This window comes from Nanorana parkeri, unplaced genomic scaffold, assembly GCF_000935625.1.
Source record: "Nanorana parkeri isolate BGI_ZX_2015 unplaced genomic scaffold, ASM93562v1 scaffold3475, whole genome shotgun sequence".
Lineage (NCBI taxonomy): Eukaryota > Metazoa > Chordata > Amphibia > Anura > Dicroglossidae > Nanorana > Nanorana parkeri.
In genome coordinates this window covers 10154-21683 of record NW_017309743.1, presented here as the reverse complement: position 1 = coordinate 21683, position 11530 = coordinate 10154, and the positions used below count along the sequence as shown (strand labels likewise).

Here is an 11530-nt window from a genome sequence, read left to right as displayed (position 1 = left end):
GAGTCAGGGGGGGGGATGGAAGTTTTGATCATGTGACAGGCGATCCAATCATTGTCTGTTCTCCAAACCGGCCAATCACACAGCGTCCGACCTCCATCCGATGACAGAGCGCAGATTTTACTACTATGTGCGGAGTGATGTATAGACACCAATGTCAGGACCTCTATGCAGGGGGGAGGAGGGGGTTAACGTCTATAGAGGAGAGATGATCTGCAGGTGGAGGAGGGGGTTAATGTCTATAGAGCAGAGATTATCTGCAGAGGGGAGGAGGGGTTAATGTGTATAGAGGAGAGATGGTCTGCAGGGGGAGGAAGGGGTTAATGTGTATAGAGGAGAGATGGTCTGCAGAGGGAGGAGGGGGTTAATGTATATAGAGGAGAGATGATCTGCAGGGAGAGGAGGGGGTTAATGTATACAGAGTAGAGATGATCTGAAGAGGGAAGGAGGGGGTTAATGTATATAGAGGAGAGATGATCAGGAGGGGGTTAATGTGTATAGAGGAGAGATGATCTGCAGGGGGGGGGGTAATGTATATGGAGGAGAGATGATCTGCAGGGGGGAGGAGTAGGTTAATGTATATGGAGGAGAGATGATCTGCAGGGGAGGAGGGGGGTTAATGTGTATAGAGGAGAGATGATCTGCAGAGGGAGGAGGGGGGTTAATGTATATAGAGGAGAGATGATCTGCAGGGGGAGGAGGGGGTTAATGTATATAGCAGAGAGATGATCTGCAGAGGAGAGGAAGGGTTAATGTATATAGCAGAGAGATGATCTGCAGAGGAGAGGAAGGGTTAATGTATATAGCAGAGAGATGATCTGCAGAGGAGAGGAAGGGTTAATGTATATAGCAGAGAGATGATCTGCAGAGGAGAGGAAGGGTTAATGTATATAGCAGAGAGATGATCTGCAGAGGAGAGGAAGGGTTAATGTATATAGCAGAGAGATGATCTGCAGAGGAGAGGAAGGGTTAATGTATATAGCAGAGAGATGATCTGCAGAGGAGAGGAAGGGTTAATGTATATAGCAGAGAGATGATCTGCAGAGGAGAGGAAGGGTTAATGTATATAGCAGAGAGATGATCTGCAGAGGAGAGGAAGGGTTAATGTATATAGCAGAGAGATGATCTGCAGAGGAGAGGAAGGGTTAATGTATATAGCAGAGAGATGATCTGCAGAGGAGAGGAAGGGTTAATGTATATAGCAGAGAGATGATCTGCAGAGGGAGGAGGGGGTTACTGTATATAGAGGAGAGATGATCTGCAGAGGGAGGAGAGGGTTAATTTATATAGCGGAGAGATGATCTGCAGAGGAGAGGAAGGGTTAATGTATATATAGAGGAGAGATGACCTGCAGGGGGAGGAGGGGGTTAATGTATATAGAGGAGAGATGATCTGCAGAGGGAGGAGAGGGTTAATTTATATAGCGGAGAGATGATCTGCAGAGGAGAGGAAGGGTTAATGTATATATAGAGGAGAGATGACCTGCAGGGGGAGGAGGGGGTTAATGTATATAGAGGAGAGATGATCTGCAGAGGGAGGAGAGGGTTAAAGTATATAGCAGAGAGATGATCTGCAGAGGGGAGGAGGGGGTTAATGTATATATAGGAGGGATGATCTGCAGAGAGGAGGAGGGGTTATTTGTATATGGAGGATTGATGATCTGCAGAGGGGAGCAGAGGGTTCATGTAAATTGAGGAGAGATGATCTGCAGGGGGAGGAGAGGGTTAATGTATATAGAGGAGGGATGATCTGCAGGGGGGAGGACAGATGATCTGCAGGGGGAGGAGAGGGTTAATGTATATAGAGGAGAGATGATCTGCAGGGGGGTTCATGTGTTTAGAGGAGAGATGATCTGCAGAGGGGAGGAGGGGGTTAATTTATATAGCGGATAGATGATCTGCAGAGGAGAGGAAGGGTTAATGTATATATAGGAGAGATGATCTGCAGGGGGAGGAGGGGGTTAATATATATAGAGGAGAGATGATCTGCAGAGAGGAGGAGAGGGTTAATGTATATAGCAGAGAGATGATCTGCAGAGGGGAGGAAGGGTTAATGTGTATATATAGGAGAGATGATCTGCAGAGGGGAGGAGGGGTTAATGTATATATAGGAGGGATGATCTGCAGAGGGGAGGAGGGGTTATTTGTATATGGAGGATTGATGATCTGCAGAGGGGAGGAGGGGTTAATGTATATGGAGGAGAGATGATCTGCAGAAGGGAGCAGAGGGTTCATGTAAATTGAGGAGAGATGATCTGCAGGGGGAGGAGAGGGTTAATGTATATATGGGTTCATGTGGGGGGAGGACAGATGATCTGCAGGGGGAGGAGAGGGTTAATGTATATAGAGGAGAGATGATCTGCAGGGGGGAGGAGAGATGATCTGCAGGGGGAGGAGGGATGATCTGCTGGGTTGGCGTGTTAGGTTCTCTTCTCTGATTGGCTGCTCTGTGATGACGTCTCTCTGTGATTCATAGAGAATGATATACAATCAGAGTGGAAGCCACGCCCTTTCTAAGGTCCTGCCCCTCCCTCATTCTCTCCAGCTCCGCCCCTCCCTGCCCATCCAGGAAAGTGAAAGAGGAAGAGCCGAAAGATACAATGTAACAGCTGGACAGGTGAGAGGATGCGGTCTGTGCCGGGACTGTATATAGGGGGAGAGGATGCGGTCTGTGCCGGGACTGTATATAGGGGAGAGGATGCGGTCTGTGCCGGGACTGTATATAGGGGGAGAGGATGCGGTCTGTGCCGGGACTGTATATTGGGGGAGAGGATGCGGTCTGTGCCGGGACTGTATATAGAGGAGAGGATGTGGTCTGTGCCGGGACTGTATATAGAGGAGAGGATGCGGTCTGTGCCGGGACTGTATATAGAGGAGAGGATGCGTTCTGTGCACGGACTGTATATAGGGGAGAGGATGCGGTCTGTGCCGGGACTGTATATAGGGGAGAGGATGCGGTCTGTGCCGGACTGTATATAGGGGAGAGGATGCGGTCTGTGCCGGGACTGTATATAGAGGAGAGGATGCGGTCTGTGCCGGGACTGTATATCATGCGGTCATGTGATCTCCTCCTCAGGTCGGGGGGGTGATGGAGGTGGAGGCGGCTCTGAAGTTGGTCGGTGAGATGAGAATCTTCCAGATCTATCTCTGCTTCCTCCTCAATGTGGTGCTGCAGGTGAGTCTGGAGGGGGTGGGGACGGGGAGATTGTCTTGATGACATGTGACCTGACACGGGGACTATGAGGGAAGTTCGGGTTCTGGGTCTCCATAGATGGAGATGGAACGGACGAGTGTTGTGGGACCCCCGACGCGTTTCACTGATCATAGATTCGTCAGGGACGAGAATCCGGGACTACGGGTCATGTGACCCTGCAATAGGCTCCTCCCATTTTGGATCTTTGCAGACGGTTCACCTTCTGTAGTTCAAATGTCAATTTTTTCCCCCCAGTCATCTTCCAGGATAGCCAATGGTAGAGAAGGCTCCGCCCACCTGAAACAGGAAACGCATCATCCACATTAGATAACAAAGACACTCCTACGAGCCCACCTCAGGTTTTGGTGGTTCCTCCGGATGGTGGAAACATCGAAACACGTGTTGTTTTACCTCAGGCCATCGTGCAGGTTCCCGGGGCCTTCCCAAGACAGGGACAGAGGATCCTGGGGATTGGCGGATCGGACCCCCCAACTGTATATGGGCGGCAACCATCCTCCACGGCGTGAGTTGGCTCCAGGTGAAGTCCCCCTGTGTGATTGTCCTACAGGTCCCATCTCCTGGTGGTGGCCCCTCTCAGGGTTTGGGCCCCCACTGTCCTGGCTGGCCTAAAGGAAGGGATCCCACCTGCAAGCCCTCCACGTTCCCTGCGGTACTCTCCTTCCTGGCAGTAGCCAGAATTCGGGTGACTGGGCCCAGGTGATTCGTTGGGGCACCGGGGGTCCTGAGGGGCTGCGACTGGCGGCCATTTCCCCCCGTACAAGGGTCTTACCAGGCCCGCAAGCTCACACGGAGTCTTGCCGGGTCTCTGGATGAAGAGGAGAAGTATGGCCTCAGCCGGGTGCCGGAACTCCAGTGTGGCACGATGGAGGAGTTGGGGGGGAAGTGACGTCACGAAGGAGTGACGCCCTTCCGGTTGGTCACTTCTGTGCAAAGGCCCTGGATGATGAGCCCCTCGCTCAAGCTGGTACTTCCGAAGGGTAGAAGATGCGCCTCTTGTAACGTCAAGCTGTCCCCATCTTTGTTTCCTCATCTTGGTGTCCTCATCTTGGTGTCCTCATCTTGGTGTCCCCATCTTGGTGTCCTCATCTTGTTTTTACCTCAGGCCATCGTGCAGGTTCCCGGGGCCTTCCCAAGACAGGGACAGAGGATCCTGGGGATTGGCGGATCGGACCCCCCAACTGTATATGGGCGGCAACCATCCTCCACGGCGTGAGTTGGCTCCAGGTGAAGTCCCCCTGTGTGATTGTCCTACAGGTCCCATCTCCTGGTGGTGGCCCCTCTCAGGGTTTGGGCCCCCACTGTCCTGGCTGGCCTAAAGGAAGGGATCCCACCTGCAAGCCCTCCACGTTCCCTGCGGTACTCTCCTTCCTGGCAGTAGCCAGAATTCGGGTGACTGGGCCCAGGTGATTCGTTGGGGCACCGGGGGTCCTGAGGGGCTGCGACTGGCGGCCATTTCCCCCCGTACAAGGGTCTTACCAGGCCCGCAAGCTCACACGGAGTCTTGCCGGGTCTCTGGATGAAGAGGAGAAGTATGGCCTCAGCCGGGTGCCGGAACTCCAGTGTGGCACGATGGAGGAGTTGGGGGGGAAGTGACGTCACGAAGGAGTGACGCCCTTCCGGTTGGTCACTTCTGTGCAAAGGCCCTGGATGATGAGCCCCTCGCTCAAGCTGGTACTTCCGAAGGGTAGAAGATGCGCCTCTTGTAACGTCAAGCTGTCCCCATCTTTGTTTCCTCATCTTGGTGTCCTCATCTTGGTGTCCTCATCTTGGTGTCCCCATCTTGGTGTCCTCATCTTGGTGTCCTCATCTTGGTGTCCTCATCTTGGTGTCCTCATCTTTGTGTCCTCATCTTTGTGTCCTCATCTTTGTGTCCCCATCTTTGTGTCCCCACCTTTGTGTCCTCACCTTTGTGTCCTCATCTTTGTGAAGACCCTTGTGCCAGGGATGTGTGGAGGAAGCCGGTGTCCCAAGAATCGGCGCGGACGCCATGAGGGAGGAAATGGCCTCTACATTTCAGTCTTCCCGGTCTATCGTTTAGAGTACGGGGCCTAGTGTGGGGGGTGCAGAACAATCCGGGCCCTTCAGGCGAAGGTTGCTAGAGTACCAGCTGGTCATGGAGTCAGCCAGAACCACTCGGGGTCACCACAGATGCTCCAGCGCTTGGGGGCGGGGAGCCCACCTCCAGGATCTCATGTGCCGGGGGACGTGGGCATCGTGTTCGGCAGAACAAGTCGTCAGTTGAAGTCTGTGGGCCCCGCCCCCTCACATTCTCAACAACCAATAAGAGGGAAAACACGTTTTAGTGATGTCAGAGAAGACCACATCGGTGGCCAACATCTACAGATGAGGAGGGACCAGGCCACAGGCCTTGATGACCTTAGCGGACTCGTTCTTTTCCTGGGCAGAGACCAAGCCGTTCCATGTGAAGGGAAGTCTGGGCTGTTGGCGGATACCCTCGGCAGGAGGGAGATGCACAAACCTTCCATTGGATAGTCCGGACATGGGCGGGGCCAGGAGTAGACCTGTTTGCGTCAGTAGGTAACAAGAAAGTAGAACGGTTTTTCTCTCTCACAGAGAACGATGGAGGTCGGGGGGTGGGCGCCTTTGCCCACCCTTGGAACTTCCAGTTGGCATATTGGGAAGTGGAGAGGGAGGAAACGGCATGAGTACTGATTGCCCCGTGCTGGCAGAAGAAGAGACTTTGGTTCACGGCACATCTGGATCTAAGCGGGGAAGTCCCTTTTTACCTCTTCCACTGAAGGAAGATCTACTGACGCAAGGATCGGCGCGTCACCCTTGCGGGTGCAGGCACTGCGTGTAACGGCCCGGGTTCTGAGAGGGGGCACCCTAATGGGTGAGGGGCCCTCTCTGAAAGAGTAGTGTCCGCTCTCCTCAGCCTTGTTCTGGAAACGAATATCCGCTTCCTGCGCACGGAAATCCGCTGCGCTAAAAGAAGCCCCGCCCTCAGCTCTCTGTGTATAATCTGATGCTCATCGGTCCCAAGTAAGAAACAGACCCTCGCTGTTGTCACGTTGGATGCTGAGCAGGAAGTCCTATCTCGTGCAGGGAGCTCCCTTTTATTTATACCAGACACAGGACGTGGCGGCCCCAACAACCAATCCGTTCCTCAATACGTTACCATGACACAGAGTCAGCCAATCGGACGCATGTATACATTTGAATAGACAACAGAAAGGGGGAGTGTATGCTCGTGCATGAGCAGTAGCAACGTGCACAGTTTACAGCTGCTAGTGCATGTGAACGCCGTGCACACTAGTTAAACCACGTGCAACCGAGTTCCCGCCAAAACACTACACAATGGAGTCGGCGTGCTGACTGGACGCTGCCTCAACCAGACCCGTTCCCGCCAAAACACTACACAATGGAGTCGGCGTGCTGACTGGACGCTGCCTCAACCAGACCCGTTCCCGCCAAAACACTACACAATGGAGTCGGCGCGCTGACTGGACGCTGCCTCAACCAGACCCGTTCCCGCCAAAACACTACACAATGGAGTTGGCGCGCTGACTGGTCGCTGCCTCAACCAGACCCGTTGCCGCCAAAACACTCCACAATGGAGTCGGCGCGCTGACTGGTCGCTGCCTCAACCAGACCCGTTGCCGCCAAAACCCTCCACAATGGAGTCGGCGCGCTGACTGGTCGCTGCCTCAACCAGACCCGTTGCCGCCAAAACCCTCCACAATGGAGTCGGCGCGCTGACTGGTCGCTGCCTCAACCAGACCCGTTGCCGCCAAAACCCTCCACAATGGAGTCGGCGCGCTGACTGGTCGCTGCCTCAACCAGACCCGTTGCCGCCAAAACCCTCCACAATGGAGTCGGCGCGCTGACTGGTCGCTGCCTCAACCAGACCCGTTGCCGCCAAAACCCTCCACAATGGAGTCGGCGCGCTGACTGGTCGCTGCCTCAACCAGACCCGTTGCCGCCAAAACCCTCCACAATGGAGTCGGCGCGCTGACTGGACGCTGCCTCAACCAGCCCCGTTCCCGCCAAAACACTACACAATGGAGTCGGCGTGCTGACTGGACGCAGGGGCCCCTCGCCGGCGTCCATACACTCGCTAAGAGGACGCCGCTCCGCAATGCACATGCACCCCCCCCCGGCACAGCGCATAGCACACCGACCATTCGTCGGCCGGGATATCCGCGCACAGATATCCACTCCCAATGGTTTACACTCTGATTTAACCCCGCCCACACTTCATAGAGCGCCGCCCAGCAATCCCGACACTGAGAGACACGAGGACAATGCTCACAGATACAATCTACTAATAAAATTTCCACAACAGCAGCAGAAAGGTTCCCATGTCAGGCGATCCCCCGCAAGGTGCGGAAGGTTTTTTTCCACTCGGGGGGACGGACGGGAAGGTGGCGCGGGTGGTTTAAGTTCTTGCGGTCAGGGTTAGATAAGAACCTTAAAGGAGCAGGTGTCCGGGGTTTGCAGAGGAGCCCCTTGTTAAAGGATTCCTGAAGGCAGCAGGTAGGTTGAGAGCCCCAAAGCTTAGGAACTCTCCTGCCTGGGGCCTGACGGTTGTCCTTCAGGGGTTCCTCGGACCGATTTAAGGACTGCTCCATCCTCGGCGCCCCCTCCTGAAAAGTCGTACTTCTGGTAAGACTTAGTGTCTGCCAGGAGAGTGAGTGAGATGCATTTTCTGTGCCGGAGCTTTATGGCACCACCCTGACGGACAAGAACGTGCTAAGACCTGAGCCGGCCTTCTAACCAAAAGTGGCCTCTACCTTCCACAGGACGCAGGAGGTCATCACGCAGGGGGTCATCATACCGTCAACTTCTCCGAGGAATGACGCGGGAAGGGGATGACAGGGCATGGATGTGAGGGGGTGTATGAAGGACTTCCTGTCCAGGACTAGTGACTGGAGGAAGTCAGATAATCTTTTTGTCCTCTTCCGGGGGTCCATGGAAGTGTGGGAGGACTTCTAGAAGTGGGATAGGGTCACTATTTCCGAGACCTACCAATCCCGGGGGGAAGACGTTACCTGGAAATCACACGGCACATTCCACCAGAGCCCGGGCTACATCAGGGGCAGAGAGAGCCGGGGCAACACCAGATCAGACCTGCAGAGCGGCCACCTGGTCCACCTTCCAGACATTCCAGAACCGATATACGGGCTCATCGGGACCCAGCGTTTGGCCGGAAGGTCCTGCAGGTGGTTGTCCCACCCTAAGTGAGTGAGCACGGTTCTCGCTGATCCTCTCATTGGCTGTCCTGGAAGGTGACCGGGGAAAATGTGACTTGGTTGCCTGGTAACTCTGTTTCTAGAAATCTTCCAGGACAGCAAATTCCTCCCGGTGACCACGTTGGGGGGGGGGATACTGGGCCCCTAGGGGTCATGTGACATAGGATTAGGAAGACGGAGAAGGTTTGGAGAAGCTGCTCGTGTCATGGCCAAGTACTGAGGTGAGTTTGTAGGAGTGTCTCTTTTATCTAATGTGGATGATGTGTTTCCTGTTTCAGGTGGGCGGGGCCTTCTCTCCCATTTGCTGTCCTGGAAGATTCCTGGAAACAGGAAAATTATCTTTCCGTACTGGTCCCCTCCTAGGCCCGTACTGGTCCCCTCCTAGGCCCGTACCGTGGTTCCCCTCCTAGGCCCGTACCGTGGTTCCCCTCCTAGGCCCGTACCGTGGTTCCCCTCCTAGGCCCGTACCGTGGTTCCCCTCCTAGGCCCGTACCGTGGTTCCCCTCCTAGGCCCGTACCGTGGTTCCCCTCCTAGGCCCGTACCGTGGTTCCCCTCCTAGGCCCGTACCGTGGTTCCCCTCCTAGGCCCGTGCTGGTCCCTATTTCCCCAGGCCCTCATTGTCTTTGGCCCTCTGTGTTTGGGGCCCCTGGATTCTTCTGTCCATCCTATGCCCCCCATCTCTTGTGTGGGTCCAGTTCCCGCCCCTGTCTTTGTACAACACTACACTTCCTGTTTGCTCTCCTCCAGTGACGGGGATTGTGGGTAATTTCCTCCATGTTTTCTCCTCAGCTCTATTCGGCCACCGAGGTTGTCCTGATCACCATCCTGGGGGCCACTCCACCATATCACTGGGAAAATGACTCTGGGGCCCCAAATTCCAGTGACCTAAATCACTCAGCGGGGGCCGAGGTGCTGAACTCCAGCAGATTACATGGCGGCCACCCGCACTTCGAGGGGAACTTCACGTCCATCAGCTCAGAGGTGAGACCCCTCCCCCCTTCCCAAGATGGAGGCTGGGTGACTGGGATATTCAGGGGTCATAGAGACACGGGGCTTGGTGAGTACAGTGCCATGGGAGACGTGGGGCTCGGTGAGTACAGTGCCGTAAGAGATGCGGGGCTCAGTGAATACAGTGCCATAGGAGGTGTGTGGCTCAGTGAGTATAGTGCCATCGGAGACGCGTGGCTCAGTGAGTACAGTGCCATGGGAGACGCGTGGCTCAGTGAGTACAGTGCCATGGGAGACGCGTGGCTCAGTGAGTACAGTGCCATGGGAGACGCGGGGGTCAGTGAGTACAGTGCCATAGGGGACGCGTGGCTCAGTGAGTACAGTGCCTCAGGAGACGCGTGGCTCAGTGAGTACAGTGCCTCAGGAGACGCGTGGCTCAGCGAGTATAGTGCCATAGGAGACGCATGGCTCAGCGAGTATAGTGCCATAGGAGACGCGTGGCTCAGCGAGTACAGTGCCGTAGGAGACGCGGGGCTCAGTGAGTACAGTGCCGTAGGAGAGGTGGGGCTCGGTGAGTACAGTGCCGTAGGAGAGGTGGGGCTCGGTGAGTACAGTGCCGTAGGAGAGGTGGGGCTCCGTGAGTACAGTGCCGTAGGAGAGGTGGGGCTCGGTGAGTACAGTGCCGTAGGAGAGGTGGGGCTCGGTGAGTACAGTGCCTCAGGAGACGCGGGGCTCAGTGAGTACAGTGCCATAGGAGACGCGGGGCTCGGTGAGTACAGTGCCGTAGGAGAGGTGGGGATCGGTGAGTACAGTGTTGTAGGAGAGGCGTGGCTCGGTGAGTACAGTGTTGTAGGAGAGGCGTGGCTCGGTGAGTACAGTGCCGTAGGAGAGGCGTGGCTCGGTGAGTACAGTGCCGTAGGAGAGGTGGGGCTCGGTGAGTACAGTGCCTCAGGAGACGCGGGGCTCAGTGAGTACAGTGCCATAGGAGACACGGGGCTCGGTGAGTACAGTGCCGTAGGAGAGGTGGGGATCGGTGAGTACAGTGTTGTAGGAGAGGCGTGGCTCGGTGAGTACAGTGTTGTAGGAGAGGCGTGGCTCGGTGAGTACAGTGCCGTAGGAGAGGCGTGGCTCGGTGAGTACAGTGCCGTAGGAGAGGTGGGGCTCGGTGAGTACAGTGTTGTAGGAGAGGCGTGGCTCGGTGAGTACAGTGCCGTAGGAGAGGCGTGGCTCGGTGAGTACAGTGCCGTAGGAGAGGCGTGGCTCGGTGAGTACAGTGCCGTAGGAGAGGCGGGGCTCGGTGAGTACAGTGCCGTAGGAGAGGCGGGGCTCGGTGAGTACAGTGCCGTAGGAGAGGCGGGGCTCGGTGAGTACAGTGCCGTAGGAGAGGCGGGGCTCGGTGAGTACAGTGCCGTAGGAGAGGCGTGGCTCGGTGAGTACAGTGCCGTAGGAGAGGCGGGGCTCGGTGAGTACAGTGCCGTAGGAGAGGCGGGGCTCGGTGAGTACAGTGCCGTAGGAGAGGCGGGGCTCGGTGAGTACAGTGCCGTAGGAGAGGCGGGGCTCGGTGAGTACAGTGCCGTAGGAGAGGCGGGGCTCGGTGAGTACAGTGCCGTAGGAGAGGCGGGGCTCGGTGAGTACAGTGCCGTAGGAGAGGCGGGGCTCGGTGAGTACAGTGCCGTAGGAGAGGCGTGGCTCGGTGAGTACAGTGCCGTAGGAGAGGCGGGGCTCGGTGAGTACAGTGCCGTAGGAGAGGCGTGGCTCGGTGAGTACAGTGCCGTAGGAGAGGCGGGGCTCGGTGAGTACAGTGCCGTAGGAGAGGCGGGGCTCGGTGAGTACAGTGCCGTAGGAGAGGCGGGGCTCGGTGAGTACAGTGCCGTAGGAGAGGCGGGGCTCGGTGAGTACAGTGCCGTAGGAGAGGCGGGGCTCGGTGAGTACAGTGCCGTAGGAGAGGCGGGGCTCGGTGAGTACAGTGCCGTAGGAGAGGCGTGGCTCGGTGAGTACAGTGCCGTAGGAGAGGCGTGGCTCGGTGAGTACAGTGCCGTAGGAGAGGTGGGGATCGGTGAGTACAGTGCCGTAGGAGACGCGGGGCTCAGTGAGTACAGTGCCGTAGGAGAGGCGTGGCTCGGTGAGGACAGTGTCGTAGGAGAGGCGGGGGTCGGGC

At 56.3% G+C, this 11530-nt stretch overlaps 1 protein-coding gene across 1 annotated transcript in view; it reads left to right on the top strand.

Moving 5' to 3' along the window:
* Window positions 1-2579: 2579 nt before the first annotated feature.
* The window catches only part of LOC108803184 (solute carrier family 22 member 15-like), a gene marked incomplete at its 3' end in the record, with an annotated part of 18865 nt that continues 9914 nt past the window's right edge, over window positions 2580-11530 (top strand). The window contains exons 1-3 of the mRNA XM_018575024.1: window positions 2580-2613; window positions 3073-3171; window positions 9214-9405. Coding sequence (XP_018430526.1) covers window positions 3085-3171; window positions 9214-9405 — 279 coding nt within the window. The remainder of the gene's footprint in view (window positions 2614-3072; window positions 3172-9213; window positions 9406-11530) is intronic.